Source organism: Crinia signifera, chromosome 2, assembly GCF_055691185.1.
Source record: "Crinia signifera chromosome 2, ASM5569118v1, whole genome shotgun sequence".
NCBI classification, from domain to species: Eukaryota; Metazoa; Chordata; class Amphibia; order Anura; family Myobatrachidae; genus Crinia; species Crinia signifera.
Window position 1 is genome coordinate 24,982,772 of NC_139218.1, and position 14,332 is coordinate 24,997,103.

Genomic DNA, 14,332 nt, shown 5'->3' on the forward strand with positions numbered 1-14,332 from the left:
ACACCTTGTTTGGGTGGTAGCGAGCCATGAGATTCCGCCAGACCCCCTCCCCCATGATTCGTGGCTTTTCAGGGGAGCCCCACCCCTCCTCGAAGACCCAAGAATCGCAAGATTTAAAGTACTGAGGGCGGGGCATGATGATGACTAGATCAGGCCCCACCCTCCAAAGTGCTGCTGATAGTATCCTCCCCAGGCTTCTCCCAGAGAGGAGACTTTTAAAGTAGGGAAGCCTGGATGTTATATGTGGTACTTACAGAAACTCCCTGTAGTCCTGGACTTACTCTGCGGCTCCGATGAAATCAGCCTGATGGAGGCCGGAGCTGATGTCACATACCCTCCCCTGAAACACGACGGCATGCCTGCGTTTATTCTGCCATGCCACAGCAGCGATCGACAGGGCCGCCAATAGGGGGGTTCTGTGGGTACAGCTGTCCCGGTCCCCGGCCTCTGGAAGGGCCCGGGCAGCTCATTTTGCCCACTGCATCCCCTCAACTGCCTCCGCTGCGCTCAGTTCGCTGAAAAAAGCAGTTCCCGGAGCTCAGGCTTATTCAACCTAGGATGCCGACGGCCAATTAAAATGTTGCACCGGCTTTTGAGCCAATCAGAACTCGCGTACCGGCAGACAATCAGAGCGGCTGCCGGTACGCAAGGTCTGATTGGCTAACCAGCCGGTGCTGCATTTTAATTGGCCACCGGCATTCTGAGTAGAAGAAGCCTGCGTCCGGGACCTCTGGGCTGCAGCAGTCCGGGGCCCAGACTGGAAATGAGTCCCGGACCCCAAAATTCCTGATGGCAGCCCTGGCGATAGATACAACACAGACACACAGCCCCAATTTCTAGTCACTTTTCTATTTTTTTTTTTTTACATATTTCACTGTTATCTTAGTCATGTAACAATCAAATGTATAATAGTTAATGAAATTTACATTTTAAACAACTGTGCCACCACTAGACCCCTTTCACTTCTTAAGCTGGGTACACATATGTACAATCGTCGGGCCGTTCTTCCAATCTGGGGGCAAACGGCCGTTCGATTGTATAGGTGTGTACGCTGTCCCAATTGCTGCTGTGCGACCGATAAACGGCCAAAAACGCTCTTGGCCGTCCACGGTCGGTCGGTCGAAGGTTCTTTGCTGCTTAATATTTCATCCGACAGGACGGCTCCATATCGGAACAAAAGTGAAGTGTGTACGCACGTTCGATCGATATGCTTGACAGTTTGACAAAGCACGGTGGTATGCTGCATTATGAGAGACCCTGTAACCCTTTGCCTGCTGTTTTAACTAATGTGTATTTAATGCCTCACTGCCCAACACTTTAGAGGCATCACTTTAAGACATTAATCAATGTTGAAGTTTTAATAGAGTGTGCTGGAAGCTCTTTGCAGAGCACCATAACACACTATTAAAACTTCAACATTGATTAATGTCTTAAAGTGATGCCTCTAAAGTGTTGGGCAGTGAGGCATTAAAAACACATTAGTTAAAACAGCAGGCAAAGGGTTACAGGGTCTCTCATATACTTCTTCTTGCAATTGTTTGGACGGGAGTACATCGGACGTCGCAAGTAAAATTGTACATATGTGTACGCGCAGAACGGTCGTATGTTTTGGACGGCCGAACGTGTATTCGGTCGATCGAACGGTCGCAAGAAAAATGAAATTGTACATATGTGTACCCAGCTTTACTCTTCTCCGGTAGATAGAGTTATCTCAGCGTAAGAGCACAAAATTCAGGTTGCTCTCAAGATCCGAGTGCACTACACCCCCTGCCACAGCTGCATTCCCTAAAAAAAAAATGATAACAATAATTTAGTGTACAATAAAAAAGTTACTGATTTTATTTTTTGTAACAACTGTGTTCTACATTCATGAAATTCAAGGTCAACTGAAATTTGTTTTACAAAGTGAGCAGCAGAGGGCGCTGTGGCCAGAACTACAGCTCCCAGAATCCCTCACTGCACAACTGACATGTCTGCTGGAGAACAGCTGAATTGTGTAACCATAAGGTAGGAGATGGCAGGTTTGTTGCACGACACTCATAGCTGTATATAATCAGATGTATGTTCTGCTGCTTAAATACTGGATTTTGGAGTTTACAATATTGTGCTCTGTCTGTCTCTCTGTTACTTCCAGTTCTGGGTTGTACAATATTCATTACTGTGCTCCCATACCTGCTAGCCTCAGCCACACAGTGTTTTAAATAGTCTTCTGAATTAAATCAGTGAGGTTTTTATCCTTGTCAGTGGCGCCGGAATGGGGAGGGCGAGGGGGCAGCTTGCCCCCCCCCCCCCAAATTACTGAGGCGCTAAACAGGGGCTGCGTGGGCGCCGTGAAATCATTCCTGGAGCTCCCGGGCCCCGCTCCGGCGTGTGCTGCTTGGTCCGCCGGCTCTCCCCCTCCCGTTCCCATGAGTGCATTGCGGGCCGGGCCGGGCCGTGCGTCATGACGTCACGCGCCGGCACCGCGCACTCAGAGTCAGGGGAAAGGCGGCAGGCCGTCTCTGCCCTCACCAGTGGCGGATTGGCCACTGAAATTACCGGTAAGAATCCCGGGAGGCCACTGTCTCCTTTCATTTACATATTTTTTTCCCCCTAAAACTCGCAGCCTTTGCTGTGGGGAGCGGCGCCTCAGGGGCTCAGAGTCTCTGTCCGCATACAGAGACCCTGCGCCCCTCCAAAGATGGCCACAGACAGGAGATAGAAGACAGAAGGGGACAGAAGCTAGAGGTGCTCCTACACCTCTAGCATCTGATAGGGGAGCGCAGGGCTTTCAGTGCTTCCCGGAACTGCGCACCCCTGGGCATTGGCAATGGACAGGTGACACTCCCGGCAGTGACCTAACTATGGTCCCGCCGCCCGCAGACCCGTTGGTGGCTTGTGGAGAGCCTGCTGTCCGCTCTGCAGCTCCGCTGCTGTGCGGACTGACAGTTGCCGCACCCTGCGCCTGTCACACTGTGTGACCGCTAGAGGTGCCGGCACGATGATCTGTGTCAGGGCCCTTCCTGACAGCACACAATCTTTACTGCCTCCCTCCCTCCCTCATAGCAGAAGCCGGCCAACAGGTATTACTATGCTCTGCTGAGCATGGTGCACACGTGACTGTGTGCACTGGAGGAGCGAACAGGCATGGGTAGGGGAGAAGCCTGCAGCACTAGTGTGTGTGTGCTGACACGGGGGTTAGGGTAGGAGGTATTGGGTGGTGGCAGTAGTATAGTGTGTCGGTAGTGGGGTGCAGGGTAGCATCAGTAGTGATGTGTGTGCGGGGACGGGTGTAGTGTAGGGTATCAGCGGTAGTGTAGTATGTGGGTGGAGGGGGGTAACATATAGCAATTTAGGGGGCGCCAAAATGAGATTATATCTTGCCCCCCCCCAACCTAAAAACGTTCCAGCGCCCCTGATCCTTGTCATACTTTGGGCCAGATGTACTAAGCTTGAAAAGGAATAGAGGAGAGGGATATAACTTTTCAAGGCTGTATGAAGCAGTGATAAGGGAGGAGAAGTGATAAAGTGCCTGGAACTTTATCACCGGCCAGGCTAGGCTATACAGGCTAGGTTTAAAAAGGGACAGTTAGGAGCTGATTGGCCGGTGATAAAGTACCAGGTACTTTAGCACTTCTCCTCCCTTATCACCACTTCATACACCCTTAGTACTGTACATCCCACCCTTAGCCAGTCAGTGGTCCCTATATCTTATGGTTATCTTGCGTATTGCGTAGGGTGGCAACCAAATATCCTTTCTGTCTGTTTATGCTGACTCTCGTTTTACCACTGTTTGTTCAGTGGATTATGCTGGCGTTATATAAATCATACCTCCCAACTGTCAGCGGCAACGTCCCGTTTTTTGGGGGACTTTCCCAGGGCCGGCAGTGTCCAGTGGCATGCAGTAGGGAGTCTCCCCGGCGCCTGTGAATAGACCATCTATGCATGCCCCCACAGCGGCGAAAAATGGAGCGTGGCCTTGCGGAGCATTGTGAGTATAGGCCACGCCCCCAGAATTTTGGGTGCGACTGCGGCACATGCAAGCGTCCCACCTCAAAGTTGGGAGGTATGAATAAATACATGACACCCAGCTCCTCCCTCATATGTACTATTGTGTCTATGGTACTGCTGTAACTATATGTACTATGTGACGTACTCTCGTGCACAGTATTATCACTCTCAGTCAACTCCCTCTCTGAAACCTGCGTCATGGTGTCACCAGGGCTAATCTGAGACCACAGCTCTTTAAACACCATGGTATAGTACAAAGCCCAGTACATGCATTGCAATGGGATGTGTCTCCAAACTTATGGAGTGAAGGTAGGAGGCGATGGTCATGATTCAGCTGTCAGGTTAGGTTGTTTTGCTTTCATAGAGACCAGTTATTGTCCAGACCAGTAGAATTCACCCTATAAGTTGGCTAAGATGTGATATTGGTTCCACCCACAATATGGCCAAACATTTATATTGGTTCCACCCACAAAGTGGCTGCACTTTATACCCTGGGGGATGCAAAGTGCGGTCATTTTGCATGCAACCAATATTAATGTGCGGCTATTTTGTGGGTGCAACCAATATTATTGAGAAGATGGAGTAAAAAATTCACAAGGAACCAGTGACCTTCCTGAGGTAATTGGTAGTAACTAATAGTGTACTTATTTTGGAAAGCCAATATATTATTCCATATCTAATTGTTTTGCCTCTTTCACTTATACTGTGATTTATTTAATAAAAAAAAACAAATGTTTTTACATTTCCTCCTTTTTTGTGTTCTTTAAACAGATTACCTCTTTGTTCATTCACGTTTATATAACACCTTCAAAATGAAACCTATGAGAATGTTCCTTGCTCAAAATCTAAGCTTTCCACTTAAATTTCCACTTGGACTGAACAATTCCCCGTGTCATCAGTTCCCAGACTTTTGTTCCTATTCAAGCTACAAGCACAACAGGAGTGTCAAGGACTTCTACAGACTTCTGAAAGTCCCTGAGGACTGCTCAGTAGATGAGGTAAGGGAATCATATAGAACTTTAGCAAAAAAATATCATCCGGACAGCGGTTCCACCACTGCCGATGCCAACATGTTCATGAAGATCGATGAAGCCTACAGGGAATTGCTGACACACTTGGAACGAGAGTCCAAGAAAGGACAACGTCTTGATGATGATGACGACGAGAAGACTTCAAACCTTAAAATGCCACAGCACAGACATTACTTGAGCTATGAAGGCATTGGGTATGGCACGCCAAGCCAAAGGCAGAGACAGTACATACAGTTCCGCGTAGATAGGGCCTCCGACCAAGTTTTAGATTTCCGAAAGCAGAAGTTTGAGCAACAATATGCCGAGAACTCAATGGTGGCAAGAGATGTAAGGCATAGCAAGAAGGTGAAAATAACTCAAGCCATTGAGCGTTTGGTAGAAGACCTCATCCAGGAATCCATTAGCAAAGGGAGACTTCGACGACCTCCGTGGCAAGGGAAAACCTATAGACAAGTTCTCATATTGTCCTCATGTTGACCCAATGACTCATAATCTCAACAGGATATTGATAGATAACGGTTATCTTCCAGAATGGATTGTTTTGCAGAAGGAGATCAGAGAAACTATAGATAAACTGAGAAATGATTTAGTGGCCTCTCGTAAGAAGCTAGGAGAACCCATGACCTATGCGAAGGAGAACCAATGGTCGGAGCTTTGCGAGAATTTCAAAGAGGACCTAACAAAGTTAAACAAGAAAATAAACGATTTTAACCTTGTTGTACCCCTACTGAACAGACAAATGGTCCATTTTAATGTGGACAAAGAGCTGTCGCGAGCAGAGAAGGCCTATTTATCCCTGCTAGAAGAAATGCAGACCTTAGAGAAGGCGGAAGATGATCAGCATGGGGAAAATAGGCAGGCCGACCTTGGGGGATTGTTAGATAGCTGGATCATGCAGCTGAAGAAGCTCAGGAATTTAATTAAACAAGATAAGCAATAATAGAAATGCTGTCAATTGTTTTCTAAGCAATACAATTTAATTGGTTTATAACTGATGAAGCTTTTGGATGTGAGGTCAAGTCATCCTAAAAAATTTATTAAGCAGATGATTTTCACCAGCAGTTCCTCCAAATCACAACTCCAGGGGCAGGATTTGTGGGTAGGGATTTCTAGAGAAGGGATGGAGCCAAGTTTGGGTGGCCGGAGTTCAAGGTGACTCATAATACATATGTGTTTATATGTGTGTTCTCGGTAACCGTGAATGGTTGGTCGTGAAAAGTGCACCTATGCAACCAGGCATGTGCGTATGCAACCACTTTAGTGGGAATGCCTCGTGCTTATGATCCCACTAACAGGTCACAGCTAGTTGCAATCATGATGCGGCCTCTCGTGGGATCCATCCATGGGTAGGAGAAGAGCAGCCATGTGTGTATGTGTCCCATTATATGCCAGGTATGTTATATAGAATGGTGATGGAGGGAGTTTAACTGCTAAAGTGCCTTCACAGGACACACAAATAGGGATGGCCATTGTTGTCTTTGCCATCGATGGCAAAAGTGTAACTGGCCATCGATGGTGCATAACTATCCAATGGATGACCATCAATGTTTTTACATATCCATGGTCATCCATTGTCTTTGAGTGATTGGCCCGTGGGCCAATCACAATATGGGGGTGGGGCTTCACAGGTTTCCTGGGCTGAGCTATGCTCCATATCCCAGGAAAAGCAAAACAAAACTATTCATTTGAGCTTGACATTGATGGTGGGAAACCATCTGGTTCTCTCCCATCGATGTCAAAACTATTAAAAATCGGCCATAAACCATCGATGTTTTCAAAGCGTCGATGGCAATCCCTACACACAAATGAATGAGACCCCGACTTCTTATATATAAAATACCAAAAGAGAAAAAGGGAAAATGGATGGACATCTAGTTCCTGATATACAAAAGTCACCTAATACAATCAAAATTAGGAAGTGGGTTCATCTCTATGAGTGTGGTATGGGACTCCGACAGTCGGGATCCCGACAGTCATTATCCCGACGTTGGGATCCCGATTGCCCGGAGTCAGACAGCTTGGCGAGCGCAAAAAAGCCCCTTGTGGGCTCGCTGCGCTCGCCACGCTGCGGGCATGGTGGCTCGCTACGCGAGCCACCTATTCTATTTTCACTCTATGGGGGGCGTGGACCCCCACGAGGGAAAATAGCGGGTGGCCGTCGGGCACCCGGCTGTCTGCATTTTGACAGTCTGGATCCCGACGTCGGGTAAATGACTGTCGGGATCCCGACTGTCGGGAACCCGTCCGGCACCCATCTCTATGATGATGGCTCATGACAGCCAGTGACAGTAACCACATTCTCCTGCACATGCACATGGGTATATAGATTGTGTTTCGGGACAATTGTAGATCCTAGTGGGCAAAGAGAATGCCCAGTAATCAAGGAGAAGATGACGGATGTGTCTCCAAGCAACCAAACAGATTCTGGCTCATTTTTATCCATACTTGCTTACCCTCCCGGAATGGCCAGGTGGGTCCCGCAAATTGGATCCCCGGCCCCTGAGAATGAGGGCAAGTCTCCCGCATCATCACCAAAGCCTTCACTCCCCCTTTCCCACTGTATAAAATCCGGAATTTCGCGGGAAGGTGGTGGGGCTAGAATGAAGGAAATTGCATCTTAGCCCCTCCCCCAATCTACAGACCTGCGAATTAATGTTGCTGACTGTCTAATTCTCTCTGCACAGGTTACACCCCCCCCCCCCCCCCTGCAGCGCACATGGTTTTATCCATTTGAGAAGGAATTTGCCTCTGAGAGTGATGTAGCCCTATGCGCTGGGGGCGCGACGAGCCTCACCCCCATGACAGCATACCTGCCAACTTGCAGCACTTGCGACACACCCGAAATTAGGGATCGTGGCCTATAATCACGTCATCCCACAAGCATACCTCCCAACTTCTTGGCTGCTGGAATAGGGACACTCGCGCGTCCGAAAAGGGGGTGGGGCCTATGCAAATGAGGGCGCTGCTTATGCAAATTAGCCGCAGCCCCATTTTCGTCCGCGAATAGACGCTATGCGCACAGCGTCTATTCATACCTCCCAACAGTCCCGATTTAATCGGGACAGTCCCGATTGTCAGGGCCTGTCCCGATGTCCCACCCGCGGGCGGCAGTGTCCCGCGGAGTGGGGGGGCTGTTGGGAGTCCCCCCTGTCGGCTGCTAAGCAGCGGGGAATAGACGCTGTGCGCATGCGCACAGCGTCTATTCCCGCAGCCAGGGGACTGGGGGCATGGCTAGAGGCTCACAGAGCCTCTGGGTCATGCCCCCATAGCGGCAAAATGGGGGCGTGGCCTCGCGGGGGGGAGCCGCGAGTATAGGCCACGCCCCCGAAATTAGGCCACGCCCCCTTAAATTTCGCCGCGACTTCGGCGCGAAGGAGCAGCGTCCCGCATCGACGAGGACAAAAGTTGGGAGGTATGGTCTATTCAATCAGCTTGGGGGGTGAAGGGTTAAAATTTAGAACCCATTTAGCATATAAGAATTTGCACGTAGTCTGTTCTCATCATGTTTTCCTTAGCTACATTCCAAGGTTGCTGATATTAAGTTTGTGTGTCTTATCTGTTTCTACTGAGCTTCTACTCCCAACCCCCCCTCTTGGAATTGCTATGCAGCGTGCACCTGCACAAACTCTTGTATAATCGAAAACCCCCCTTGTTACTCATTTTCTTTGTGTATGATATTTTGTATGCCCCCCCCCTGTTGAATCTGCTCTACAACAGACCAACAGACCAATCAGAATGTAACACATACATATTGTATACTCCCATGTATTATGCTTTTAACTAGCTGCCTTTGTGATATTAAACAGAATGTTTCTTGACTCGCCACCGTGTGTTTGGTGTGTAGGGTTAATTTACATTCTCACTGGTACCTAAGGGGCCACCAGGTCGAGGGGCTACACATTTATCCTTACAATTTGGGGGCCAGTCCGGGGTCCAGACGATCGTCCCCTGATCGGTAAGATAGAGAATTACTTGTCTGTCTTTTTCCGCTAAGGGATTGCGACCATCTACTGGATCTGAACTCACTCCGTGTTCCGGGAACACGTGACAAGGTAATATTTAAGTCCGGGACTTAATATTACGTAATTGTATGTAAGGAAATTTATGACGCCATAAATGTATCAGGGATACAAGGACCAGCGGTCCACGTCATAAAAAAGGACCTGGGGTCCACGTAAAGGTAATTCAAGTCCGGGACTTGAGATTACGAAACAGGTATCCGGGATACCGCAATTGAACCAGGGGTTCACAGAGAAAGCCTCCTCGATCTGATCGCCTAAATATATGTATGTACATGTTTGTCTGTTAATGTTGCAACTGTGTATTTGTTTAAACACTCAGTGAACGGATGGTAAGTGCACGTACGCTGAAGTGTTCTGTCTGTCTTATATACAATTGTACTGCATATTTTTGTATTAAGGATACTCAGTGGACGGTTGGTAAGTGTGCGGCCGCTGAGTGTCATTACTGTGTAGAGCGATTCTAAGTAGATTTGCAAAGTGATTTGGCTACTGAATGTCATTTTGTTTAAAGTAATTTTAAGTACAATTGCGACTTGACTTGTGACAGATATTATTGTGACCATATTGACTGACATACTGTTATATTATGGGATTATATTAGAGTAAAGAAACAGAATATTCCCCGCTTTTACCAGGAGAGACATGTAAAGAATATGTTGCCCGTGTCTCCCCCACAAATTACTATTTCATTAACCCTTGAGTAGACAATTTAGCGGGATAGATAGGATAATTAAAAAAAATTGTCCCAAAACAATAATAACACCAATAGGATGTATAATATATTTAAAGAAAGCATGCAAAGGACGCAGTTTTACCCAAGGAGATATGAGACTCATTGTTAATGATATAATTGACCATTACAATAAATGAGACTGGGAAAAAGTTCCACTTATCAGTGTACCCTCAGTCACACAAACAACTGTAGGTCACCCACTTAATAGACAAGAAGGCATAGATGCTATGTGGGATCAACTTGCTGCACATATGAATGAAGTGTTTAAAGCACGCTCATCTCTCCCCATAGCTGTAAGTTGTAAACAGAAATAGTGACAAATTTCTGGAAAAGATTCAAGAAGTGCGGGACCGAGGAAGCAGGTCTGCCGCTTCTGCATAATGATAATTTACTTGTTTCTACTTTCATTAATAATCTGCTGCCGATATATATATATATCCTCGCTGTGAAGCAGAGTGTTTCAACTTGAACCTCTGATACAGTGAAGGATTTAAAAAAAAAAACATTTGTATAAAAAGGAAGCAGCAGATTGTTTTGAAGTTAAAAGAAACACTGTCACACCACCACATACCCCGTTCACACGCTTCCAAAATCAAAACAATCCTAGGAGACAGAATAAATCATTCCGTTCTCCTAGAGACAGGCTACCTCAGAGGGCTCCTGCGGGACCCCCACCCAACAGGCAGACAAGCTGCTATAACTGTGAAAGGGATAGCCATTGGGCTAGAGACTGTCCGTTCCCTTCAAACAAACCCCGACAGGTCAGTAACCCCATGCAGCCCAGCCAACCCAGACCTAGAGACAACCCCAGATTTCAGATTGACTGGCAGGGACTGACCTTAAAGGGCCATGACATAGGAAAACATGAATTTACTGTAATATTTGACTGCCTAATCAATTTGCTAGGCAGAGATCTTCTCTCTGTGCTGGAAATCACAATCAGTCCACCAGAAGCAGGAAAGGGAATCGATGTTTCATCACCACACTTGCTCATGACTGACAGTTCTGACCCAAACACAGAATTAGACACTGTAAATCCTCAGATATGGTCAACAGGACCTCAGAGCAATAAACCAATTAATTGTTCCCATTGCACCCACTGTACCTGATATAAACTCACTCATCTCAGCCATCCCTGTAGATGCCGCCTACTTCTCAGTAACCGATTTGAAAAATATATTTTTTAGCATATCTGTGGACACCCAGACACAACTGTTATTTGCATTTTCTTTTGAGGCCAGCAGTTAACATGATGCAGGAGTATATTGACTCCCCTGTTGTGTACAGCATCGTGCTCCAAGCCACATTAACCCCCTGGCACCCCCCCTATGGTTCAGTCCTGCTACAGTATGCAGATGATCTGCTTATCTGTAGTTCAACAAAGGAGGCATGCCGAGAGGATGGTATATCACTGTTAAACTGGCTCTGTGAATGTGGGCAAAAAGTGTCAAAAAGCAAAAATGCAATGGTGCAAAAAGAATGTTGATTATTTAGGTTTTGTCTTGACAAAAGGGGAAAGGAAAGTCAGCCCACAACGCATTCAGTCTGTACTGGGTCTGGTCCGCCCAAACACTATTATTGCAGACAGTGGATTTCTGACTGTTCCTACTATGATAACATTTTGAGACAAGCCACACTCAATGACAAACCTAAACAGATACAATGGTCACAAGAAATGTTAAATGCATATGAAAGCCTTAAAAATGTATGTTGATGAAAAGTCCGGCATTGACCCTCCCAAACTATGTTCAACCATTTCATTTATATGCAAGGGACAAAATGTAAAACCATGGCGGGTGTGCTGACAAAAAAATATGGAGGTAAGCTGTGCCCCGTGGCATTCTTTTCCAAAGTGATGCCGGTGTCGGTCCAAGGTATGCCTGCCTGTCTTTGGGCACTGGCGGCCTGTGCAATGGTAGCTGAGATGGCAACCACACTCACCCTAGGCTCACCCACTGTTCTCCATACCACACATAATGTTGTAGCATTACTTAAAGGGCTACACACACAACATGTCAGCCCAGCGTCTTAGTGGAGATGAGGTTCTGTTGCTAGGAAGCCCCTCACTCACCATTAAGTATGCAAACGCATCCTCAGGCCCCGCACCCATTCTAAATGCACTTTTAGGACTAAAGGGCTCCCAGGATGACATTCCTGACGATCATGACTGTTCTGCATCAATAGAGTCAGAGACCTCCCCTAGACTTGACATTTCCCCTGTACCAATACCAGGTTCTGACCATGTATTTGTGGATGGTTCTTGTAGTAGACCCAATGACTCGACATATCAGGCAGGCTATGCAGTGGTACGCCTCCCAAATGACATTTTAGAAGCGAGACCCATTCCATATCAATCAGCACAAGCTGCAGAACTCATAGCGCTCACAAGAGCTTGCCAAATATAGAAAGATAAACCTGATCACTGAACTACAAAGCTCAGCATCACAAAAAAGACTTGGATGACTGGTTATTTCCAATATTGCAGAAAAATCCTATAACAGGATTGATCTGCAAAGAGGGGAGACCATGCATACCACAATCAAGCGCCCCATTGTTCATTGCTCACTACCATGGGGTAGGACATTATAGCAAAATCACCACAGCTATGCTTTTAAACAAAGATTTTTACATCACAGATGCAAAAACAGTTGCATGCATACTAACACAAGAAATCATCCCTAGATGGGGATGCCCGCTCCAAATAGATAGCAACAAAGGCACTGCCTTTACAGCAAAAAAAATCACACAAGCTTTAGTGAAAGCACTTAAAATAGAGAGGAAATATTCACATTCCCTATCATTCTCAAAGTTCAGGGATAGTGGAGAAAATGAATAGGACTTTAAAAGGACAAACTTAGGAAAGCAACAGGAGGAATATTTAATAAATGGAAACAAACCCTCCCCATAGTCCTAGCAGAAATTAGAATGACCCCCCCAACAGACTCTGGGTTATTCACCCTTTGAAATTTTAATAGGAAGACCTTTCCCCCTCATCACCAGACTTAGTGAAATTGAACATGGTGTTATTTGTAAAAATCTTTTTAATCCACAGGAATCAACACATCCTTTCCAGATCGGAGACAAGGTCGTTGTGAAGGTTCTCCCCAGGAATAAAGGTCCAGGAGATTTCACCCATGGTCCAGAAACAGAGATCGTAGCAGTAACGAGGACGGCTGTCCTTACAGAAGAGAGTCCAGTGTGGATACACGCATCCAGAGTAAAGAGAATCCCGAGTAACGTCCCGGATAGAGAACAGATCAAGGCGAGGTACTAATGGGGGCAGACAGCCCTAACCTCCTACATGATGGAGAAGACGACTCACCAGCAGATGAGGTCATTCTAGAATTCTGGACGATGGTGGATAACGTATATTATTCTATTGATTCTTGTTTGCCAGATACCTTTGCACAAAAACTGAAGTGGACATGACTGAAAAGGCAGGCGTATACATTTTCTGGTACAATTTTTTCAGCACCGAGGTAGCCGCCTACCAGATAGACTTTTGCACCATTAACCCCTGTGTCTCCAAACGATGGACATAGGGATGTAATAAAAATGGTCACCCAAATGGTATAGAACAGGCCCTTGTTCAATTAGCAATCTATATATTGATTATTCTTACTATTATCTGTATTGTCGTTTTTTGTATTATACTATGTTGTAGAAAACTTGCTACTAAAGGTATTATGTATGAATCCATTGCCCCTGCACACGCAAATTCCCCTGAAGGTTACAAACAATATCTCGCTAAGCACAGAAATAAGGAATTTGGTAAGAAGAATCATATCATCTAAATTCATGATTCTAAGAGGGGATTGAAGGGTTAAAATTTAGAACCCATTTAGCATATAAGAATTTGCACGTAGTCTGTTCTCATCATGTTTTCCTTAGCTACATTCCAAGGTTGCTGATATTAAGTTTGTGTGTCTTATCTGTTTCTACTGAGCTTCTACTCCCAACCCCCCCTCTTGGAATTGCTATGCAGCGTGCACCTGCACAAACTCTTGTATAATCGAAAACCCCCCTTGTTACTCATTTTCTTTGTGTATGATATTTTGTATGCCCCCCCCCTGTTGAATCTGCTCTACAACAGACCAACAGACCAATCAGAATGTAACACATACATATTGTATACTCCCATGTATTATGCTTTTAACTAGCTGCCTTTGTGATATTAAACAGAATGTTTCTTGACTCGCCACCGTGTGTTTGGTGTGTAGGGTTAATTTACATTCTCACTGGTACCTAAGGGGCCACCAGGTCGAGGGGCTACACATTTATCCTTACAGGGGGCTCCCAAGTGCCACCCCCCGCAGCGGGACAATGCCGGCCGCGGGTGGGACAGCGGGACAGGACCCGAAAATCGTGACTGTCCCGCTGAAATCGTGACACTTGGGAGGTATGCACAAGGCCACTCCCCCTTTTGATGCTGTGGGGGCATGGCCCAGAGGCTCTGTGAGCCTCTAGCCAAGCCCCCAGCCCCCCTGGCTGTGGGAATAGATGCTGTGTGCATGCACACAGCGTCTATTACCACCGGCCAGCAACTGACAGGGGGA

The 14,332-nt window shown here is 46.5% G+C and overlaps 1 protein-coding gene across 2 annotated transcripts; it reads left to right on the top strand.

Moving 5' to 3' along the window:
• Positions 1-1,947: 1,947 nt before the first annotated feature.
• LOC146059508 (uncharacterized) lies at positions 1,948-13,970 on the top strand. Of its 2 annotated transcripts, XM_083171799.1 has the most exons (3): positions 1,973-2,021; positions 4,762-4,988; positions 12,829-13,970. In XM_083171799.1, exons 1-3 carry the CDS (start codon positions 2,015-2,017, stop codon positions 13,048-13,050), a joined length of 456 nt encoding a protein of 151 aa, XP_083027925.1. In that variant the 5' UTR covers positions 1,973-2,014; the 3' UTR covers positions 13,051-13,970. The 2 variants fall into 2 exon arrangements, 1 of the variants encoding a protein (XP_083027925.1); XR_014470262.1 differs by lacking the exon at positions 12,829-13,970 and having other exon boundaries at positions 1,948-2,007; positions 4,762-4,898.
• The last annotated feature ends 362 nt before the right edge of the window (positions 13,971-14,332 follow it).

Bases quoted from the DNA above. Each gene is read 5' to 3' on its own strand.
- LOC146059508 (XM_083171799.1), top strand. The intron at 4,989-12,828 runs GTAAGGGAATCA...TTTAATCCACAG, and splicing joins AGGACTGCTCAGTAGATGAG to GAATCAACACATCCTTTCCA.